The sequence below is a fragment of the Carex rostrata genome, chromosome 27 (assembly GCF_964058835.1).
Source record: "Carex rostrata chromosome 27, lpCarRost1.2, whole genome shotgun sequence".
NCBI classification, from domain to species: Eukaryota; Viridiplantae; Streptophyta; class Magnoliopsida; order Poales; family Cyperaceae; genus Carex; species Carex rostrata.
In genome coordinates this window covers 2,905,833-2,915,231 of record NC_135944.1, presented here as the reverse complement: position 1 = coordinate 2,915,231, position 9,399 = coordinate 2,905,833, and the positions used below count along the sequence as shown (strand labels likewise).

Sequence of the window (9,399 nt, the reverse complement as noted above, 5' to 3'; positions counted from 1 at the left end):
CCGATACCGATACGGGATCGGAGTATCGGCTCAAGATTAGCTCAGGCTTGGCTCAGGATCGGAGTTTTTTTTTTTATGATTTGTTACGTGAGGATCGGCTCAGGATCGGATCGGATCGGACTCGGCCGATACCGATACGTATCAGCCGATCCGTATCGGTATCAGTCGATATTTCCTACTACGCTTATAACAACACATATTATACAAACTGCTTATATATATTTTATTTTTTTGGAAAAATAGGCATAAGCCCTTCCATTAGAATAAGATGCAAAGTACAAAAGAGTCAACAGCAGAGAAGTACTGATACGCGCAAGGAATGACAGTAAAACTTCAACACTACTACAAGATTTAATAATTAATACAAAGCAGAAGATTGTATATCTTTAGCAATCAGCGAGAAATAGATATGGAAGTCAAAGGTGATGCATGTCAGTTTCTTCCCGTCTTCTCCAACCATTGTCATTACATTCTTGTATGTGCCCTGTAGAAAGAACATTATAATGAAAATATGCCAAACTATTATAAAATAATATGGAATACAATGATATCATATGGCATATACAAGTATAAAACAACTCTTGGTATCACTAGTGTACTCCTGCACAATGAATTAGTATTATATATTTATATCCCTGATGTAATCAGAGTATCAGACATACTGTAATCCAGTTGAAACCTCATGAGACTGCTATTACTGTACACCTAACAGAAAAAATAATATGGGTCCCCTTAAGGGAGTAGACAAAAATGGTAATCTACAGAATATTCCAAACAATTCTTACAGGAGGGCTGAGAATAGGTAATGATTCCTTGTGAACTAGTACAAAATTGCCGGTGGCTGGGCACGAAGTCTCTTTACAAAGGTCTATAGTCTGTTGAATATGGATGCCTAAGATTTCGACATCCATCAGCAGCTTCCCATTTGTTATGTTCTCAGCTGCAATAGGAAATAGAATTATCACAGTAACAAATTGGGAGAAGCAAGTGACAAAAATGTATCATTTATTAGTAAATGCATCTGAAACAGACGCAGCAGCTAGCAATAGGTTTGAGTGAAATAGCAATGATTTTAAGCATTTCTTTAGTGACCTGTGTCCGATTACTGTAATACTGAACCATACAAAAAGAACAGGTGCAACCTCACACAACACACTAGCACAAGACATCTTGCTTTGCCCAACTTCTAGCAAAGAAAAAATTGCAACATAAAAGCTGCTTTTGTTCCCTTATACGTCAGCTAGTGCGTGCCAATATCACAATTGCCAAGCTGGTATGCAAACTGATAACTTATTTATAATTTTTTGTACCAGTAGAAGCTGAGATGGTGAAGGTTGTCTCCCTGCCAGGTTTGACTGGAAATGGGTTGATCCCAAGTCCATTGACTTTAACAGCATAATCCGCATTATTATCTGTAGTATTGAACAAATATTTGAGTCAGAGAAAAATTTTAGGGGACCAAAAAGTGTACCGAATGTTCATATCTTTGTACTTTAAAAAGTGTACTGAAAAGAGAAAACAAAACGAGGGCCTATTAAATAGAGAAGTTGCTAGTAGATGATTTCGGCCCATAATAACCATTTTACACTGCAAGCCCAACAATAGCAATCCTATTAGATAGAGAAGTTGCTAGTATATAAATGTATGTACTGTATTTGCTTTCCATGTGGGACTAAGTAAATTGAGCCTCTTTCAACGATTTTTTTTCCTTTATATATATATATATATATATAGAGAGAGAGATGGACTTGGGTGAGACGCGGTGTATACGCGTTTATACTTCACGCCGTATTTTCATTTTGAAAGTCCAAACGACCGATCCGAACCGTTAGATGTTTAATCCATATTGAAATGTGCTTGGAAACTAAATTTTACATTTTTTGGAAATTTTTTACTATTTATTAAGCATTTTTGAAAGTCTGAAAATCCGGGTGAACAGTAAAAAACAGTAAAAATTTCTGAACCACCGGATCAGCGATTTTCAAAGTGGCTTAATAAATAGTAAAAAAATTTCAAAAAATGTAAAATTTGGTCTCCAAGCACATTTCAATATGGAGATCGTGTTGAGCGGTTCGGGTCGGTTGTTTGAATTTTCAAAATGGCTAAACTGTACCATGGAGCACCAAACGCGTATACTCCACGTCTCACCCAAGTCCATCTCTCTCTCTATATATATATATATTTGCATTACTAAATAAAGAGGATACAAGTAGATTATAATATATAAGTGGATAATTTTAATGTAATATTTTGTCTTGATATTATTTATTGACAAATTAATATATTTTCGATTTTTATCATATTTGACTGATTCGGATTTTTATCTATATATAGGCCAAGAATTCTGATTAATCATTATAATTAAAATTAAAATATTTTTTTGAATTCTAATTGGTAATTAGAATTAGAAGTTAGAGCATTGAACAAAATAAATTAGAGTATTATTTTTTATCTAGTGCTCGATTAGCTAATGGGTTTGAATTAGACTAGTTATTTAAATCCGACTCACAAGTGTCTTGTCTACTAGACAAAAATCATGGATCTGCCCCTAGTGACAAATTCCGAGTCCGATTTTGATTTTGCGATGGATGATGCAAATGTAAAACTAATATACAGATACTCACATAAACAAACAAAAAGTTCTTTAATTCATCCGATAATACTGATAAAAATTGTGTATCATTGGTAAAATTCGTAAAATACATGCGTAATACAGGTATCAGACAAATTACTTGCTAACAGCCTGTTACTTCGTTTATTCGTTCAGGAAGGTGTTAAAAAATTAATACGGTTATAATATGGATATTAATTTGGGACCTCCTTGTTATATGCTTTGAATATATATATAGGCCAGCCTCTTGCCAGACTGAGTGCCAAAATAAAATATGATTGAAATTCTATTAATTGCTCTTTAAACCGTTAAGTTATACATTGTAAGATATAAGATTGCTTGAGTTCAAATTTGACTTAATTAAATAGGACGGAATCATTTCCACATTGTTCAAAGAGTTACACTTATAAACCAAAGAATAAATTAGCTTTCAAGAGGACTTTGCAATATTAAATTTTTTATTTTAATCCTATCCTAACCAAAATATCTGGTAATATACCAAATCAAAACAAATCAGAGAGAGAGATCTAAAAAATAACTTACTGCAGTAGCTGACATCGATATATACAGTAGAAGAGACAAGGCTTGAAGCCAGAAGAACCAACGAGAGAATCAGAAGTTTCGTCATTTTCCTGTTCTTTATTATTCTGAAAGGAGAAAGATGAGAAGCGGAGAGTTATAATTGGGTATAGAAGATATGCTACTTAAATATAAAGAGGAGAACTAGGGTGTTCTTAAGTTTATCAAGTTTTGTGGTGAATTCAAGCCTAAAACTTATGAAATTAACTCCAAATAATGAATTCAAACCGTTTGAAACCTGTCTACCTTAAGAGTTATAAGTCTACATGTAAAAATTAATAATTTTAAAATTAATTTTGCATAGAGTCAAAAGATCAAAAAACATTTAAAAAATGAATGCATTAAAAATAATTTATTAACCTTCTAATTTTGACTGCTTAACTTTATACTAAATTAATTTGAATGATTAAAATTTTCACATGTAGACGCATCACTCGTAAAGTAGACGGATTTCAACAGTTCGAATTTATCATTTGAAGACGATTTGACGGCTTTTAGACTTAAATTCATCAAATAACTTAGTGAACTTAAGAACACTCTAGTTCTATTCAAATATAAATATTTTATATCTTAAATATCAACACTGTATTTATAGGTATCAACATGCTTTATACTAAATTAATTCGAATGTTTAAAATTTTCACATATAGACGCATCACTCGTAAAGTAGACGAATTTCAACAATTCGAATTTATTATTTGAAGACAATTTGATGGCTTTTAGACTTAAATTTATCAAAGAACTTAGTGAACTTAAGAACAATCTAGTTCTATTCAAATATAAATACTTTATATATTAAATATCAACACTGTGTTTATAGGTATCAACATGCGTAACGCGTGGCAATCGTTAAATTGTTCAGATAAATTTACAGAGAGGACTATTATCATGTTTGTTTATTTTAATGGGGGCTTCTGCAACTTTTCCTCTAAAGAGTCATTACGGAAATATAATTTATTTATTTATTATTATTATTTTTTTATTCTTACATGGCCCGTAGGCCTACAATCCATCAAACAGCTAGATTCAATTGTGAATCCGCTGAAATACCTCTATTTAATCTACCCCTATTAAATTTCTGTGCAGATCACATGGTGTGTGAAGAGATATGGATAAATGTTAAATTTCTGTGCAGATCACATGGTGTGTGCAGAGATATTATGGATAAATGACAACATCGTGCCACATGCAGTGAAAATATAATATTTTTTATTAGCTCATGTGTAACACTACAAATTAGCAGAACTACGAGTGTCTTTTTGGAAAATTGCAACCGTTTAATTACGTTGTGTATCAATCTTAAAGCACAAATAATACCGGTGCCTGCGCTATCTTAAATAGGCACCTTACACGTCAGTCATGCAAAAGTTGATATATCTCAAAGAATATGAGTTGGATTTTCTTCATAAACTTATTGAGTACAAGTACGGATAAATTAAAAAAAAAAAAGATCAATTATGCAAAAATTGATATATACGTGTACGATAATATATAGTAGGTAAGAATAAGATATGAAAAAGAACAATTTGTAATGAGTACGGGTATGAAAATGCTTCTACCCGATTCTTATCGTACCCGTTGACACCCGTAACTCGAACACTACCGGAATATTTTAATTTTGATTAACCTAAAAATAAACGTCAATTTGATGTGTACTGGACATTTCACAGACCTGACATTTAATTGACAACCTGTTGATTCCAAAGTGGCTGTGTTATGCTTGCTACAACAAATTTGGGGTTGATATTGATTTTAACTTCAGGGGGATAGCTCAATGAAGGAATTTTCTTCATATTTTATTTTGTAGGGGGTGTCTATGCAACTTTTCCACATTTGGTTACTTCCATGAAAGATTCATTACGGAAATATAAAATTTCTGTACAGAGATCACGGAACATTTTTTAAAAATATAAAATTTGCATGTGCAACTCATAAGCCAGTTTTTTTAATTCTATTCCGAATCTGCTAATTAATTCAATGAACTAGAATTTGCATTTGAGTACTCATTTTTTTTTTAATAAAATATAGATTCCCACATCACTCGTGTTTAGTATTCTCACATCATGTCTGAATCTGATACAATTATGATACATCAACCATACTTAATCTTTTCGGCAACAACAACAGCTTCAAACTTCAGCACCTATTAACAGGCGCAGTTTTACAGTTTTACCCCTTATTTTTCGAAGTATTTCCTTTACTGTCTTTACTGTTTTTAAATTGCAACAGCTCAAATGTTTGAGCTTTTTCTTTGTGTTTATTTACTGGTAGTTACTACCCTTATGTAACTGAACCTGATTTCAATACAAATGAGGGCATGACCCTGATTTTTATTCAATACTTAATCTGACGCATGCAGCCATCTTTTATTTATGGATATCACAAGGTCCAAACCACCGATCATCAATATATAATTTGGTGATTTATTAATATCTTTATTTCTAAATCATACCTATCAATACCTTTTGTGGTCGACATCGTGAGCCAGCTCTGATTTATCAATATATAATTTTGTGATTTATTAATATATAATTGTTCCCCAGCTCTGAGCTCGGATCCGTATCCTCCGAGGTACCTGACTCAACACAATTGCAAACGGACGGTCTAGATTTATTCTCAGCCAGTGCTTGCTCGGAATGGCTCAGGGGGAGTATTATTTGTGCTTTGAGATTTGTGTCAAGTTAAAAAATAAATAATAAATAAATAAAAAACAATTTTCCGATTCAATTGTACTCAGTCTCGTAACATGAGGGGATTTGAATTCTCTGAGCACTCCCCAACCTTTTATGCATAGCACTGAAAATTTATATAAAATTAGGAGTAGAACTAGGGTGCTCTTAAGCTCACCAAAATTTTGGTGAGCTTAACTCTAACTCATCAAATCGATTTCAAATGATAAATCTGAACCGTTGAAACCCGCCTATCTTACGTGTGATGCATTTACATGTGAAATTTTTAAACATTCGAATTAATTTAGTATAAAGTCAAGCGGTCAAAATTAGAAGGTTAATAAATTAATTTTAGTGTATTCATTTTTTGAACGTTTTTGACCGCTTGACTTTATATTAAATTAATTCGAATATTTTAAAATTTCACATGTAAATGCATCACACGTAAGATAGGCGGGTTTCAACGGTTCAGATTTATCATTTGAAATCGATTTGATGAGTTAGAGTTAAGCTCACCAAAATTTTGGTGAGCTTAAGAGCACCCTAGTTCTACTCTAAAATTAGTACTATTTTCTAATTAATTTTCTTAAAAAAAAAAAAAGCAAAACCGGAATGAAATTATACGACCATCTGGCTGTGACAAAACTTATCGCTCAACATGATCTTCATATTAAAATATGTTTAAAGACCAAAATTTATATTTTTTGAAATTTGTTTACTATTTTTTTAGATAGACACAAAATCATTGTCTAAATGATAATGGATCATCCAAAATAAGAGTTACATGTCTCATGGTGGTTCCTAAGTCAGAAAGTGAAGACTAATTAAATACTTCGCATGATCTAATACTTAAAGACAGAGTATTTTGTGTAGGAAGTTATAAGTTTGAAAGCAATAGTGTCATGAGTATTAAAAGGTGAGCAACTTAAATACTTCTCATCTTTATATTAAAATTAGTTAGATGGCAATGCACAAATCTCTATATCATATATGATGACTTAATTTACCTCAACGTTCCTAGAAAAATATCTGATAACTAATGAAGGGCCCAGACCAACCTATTTTTAGCAACCTATATATGTTAGCGGATCGCTATCACAAGAGAATTTAATATCAGTTTTGAACTCATAAATCTAGCTAGTGTACTAATGCTCCATAATACTGATATCATGTTAATTAAAAAAAAAACCTATATCTTTAGTATTGTTAATTATTTTGCGTAATATAATTCCACATTTCAGCAATACATTTTGCAACATAAATGGTATATATATCCAACAACGGACCGAACACAAGTAATTAATGAAATGGGATTTATAAGGGCCTCAATCTAATGATGAAGAAAAGAGGGAAATATGGTTTAATTTATAGCAGAGATTGGCGTAGTTTGATTTCGGCTAAAAATGCAGCCGACAAGGAAATGATTTTTGGGCCAAGTAGATTTAAAGATGTGACATGTACTGCATATCCCTATTGAAATAATTTTCAGCCCAAGTAGCGGAAGATACCGAAGGAAATGATTTTTGGGCCAACTTGATTCTGAGAGTGTGCGTATCTCATAAATTTGTATGGAATGTCTCAGATACACATATTTTTAGAAGTAGAGTTAGTTTTTTGAATTATATATGGTGGTCAAATAAAAAGTTCATAACTTCATATTGAGAAGGGAATCAATTTACAATATTTATGATATTTAATTTTACTCTAAATTATATAAAATAATATATAAATACAAAAATAATAAAAATGAATATTAATTGATCCCATTCAATGTTCTTATTTAATTCTTTTTTTTTTAAATGCAAAATGCCTATTCCATTGATCGGAATATGAATTATTACACCATCACATTCACATTTGTCCCAAGACTAGAGTCAATGCATGATCTCTTTAATGTTCTTATTTAATTCTACCAATTGAACTGTTGGAATCGGAGCCGGTTGGTACTGCCACCCTGATTATTTCAAAGATATTAATTTAATGGCACCAGTATAAACCCTAAACCAGTATAATCCTCAGGCCTTAATTAAATGACATTAATTAAATTCTAGAATGAGAGAGAGAGAGAGTTTGAACCTTTAATTCTGGTACTATCATACGAAATAACCATCCTCCACTTATAACAAATAAAATTGCAAATTTGCAATTCTGAAAAAAAAAAATTAGGCTTACGTAAGACTTGACGGCCTCCTGAGCGCATTAATTGATTTAAAACATCTGAATACCAAATCCTTTCTAATAGATACTACTTCCAATACATCTCTCAGATGCCAAACAAAAGGAATGCTACTAAATTTTGGAAGGAACCAAAGTTATGTCCGTGACCTTTGTATAAAATTTATATGCATTAAATCTGTACAAAGAGTCCTTCACAGAAAATGCCAAACCTTAGTACAAAGTGAAGATAGAGATTTTGCTCTTCTCACCAACGAAGTTCCCTTCCATGTTCAGTGGTCTCCTCTCCTGAGCGGAGCCCGAGCCGGCAGCGACAACAAGTCGGAATCGAGAGAGAACAACGGCGATTATGTTTTTCTTCTTGTTGTGAAGAAGGGATCGGAATCAAGAGAGAACAACATCGTGTTGGTCTCATCGGAGAACAGCGGAGAGAGGATGTCGGGGAGGTAGAACAGCGGATCGACGGAGTCCTGTCTCCTCCTCTCTCGCTCGCTCTAGGGTTTTTCCTTTTTTTGGAAGAAGGGAGCGGGGAAGGGATCGGGGAAGGAGATGGGACAAACAAAAAAAATTGTTGGAGAAAGAGGCGCAGCTCTAGCGAAAAGAATTGCATATCTGAGATTCAATCTGCACGATTTTTGATTCAGATCCAACGGTGCAGAATAAAAATATTTGTGACAAGATGTGTGGCTATACATGTAGCGGGTCTTATTTGAACTAAATTTAGATTTCTACACATATAAAAGATGTATTTAATCAAAGGAAGGCTAATTATTTGTTTAGATGGCTCAGATTCAATCCGAATTTAGATCAATAAATCTCAGCCGCACGACTTTCTGTCATCCATTTCAATTTAAGGTGCATAATATAGAGGAGAGATGCTAGAAGACAAAATTTTATATTTTTTGAAATTAATTTACTATTTTTTAGATAGGTAAAATAAATCACTGTTTTGGGTGGTCCATAATCTTCTAAAAATATTGATTTTGTACCTGTTACATTCTGAAATTTTAAAACTTGATTAAATTGATAAATCGATCAATTGACTTAAATAAAAAGTTTAATTAACTTAACGATCGTTCAGAAATTTTCTGACCGACTAAAACGGAACTAAAATTTCGTAATATAAATAATGTATGAAATTATGTATAACAAAATTTAGAGATTTAGAAATAAAATAAAATATAGCACTAGGAATAAAATTATAATTATTCGGTAAATTAGAAACTCAGAAAATCCGTGACAAATTTCTTTAAGTTGTTAGAAAAAGAAGAAATTTATTTAATTAGATTCGTGTGAATAAATAAATAATTTAATTCTAAGTAAGAATATAATTATACGAAATCATTCGTACGAGATAAATTATAT

The 9,399-nt window shown here is 32.1% G+C and overlaps 1 protein-coding gene across 1 annotated transcript; it reads right to left on the bottom strand.

The window, feature by feature from the left end:
- Positions 1-309: 309 nt before the first annotated feature.
- Positions 310-3,250, bottom strand: LOC144545351 (uncharacterized). The gene is made up of 4 exons (XM_078293945.1): positions 3,155-3,250; positions 1,311-1,412; positions 786-940; positions 310-484 (listed from the first exon to the last, which is right to left on the bottom strand). Exons 1-4 carry the CDS (start codon positions 3,237-3,239, stop codon positions 359-361), a joined length of 468 nt encoding a protein of 155 aa, XP_078150071.1. The 5' UTR covers positions 3,240-3,250; the 3' UTR covers positions 310-358.
- Positions 3,251-9,399: the final 6,149 nt, after the last annotated feature.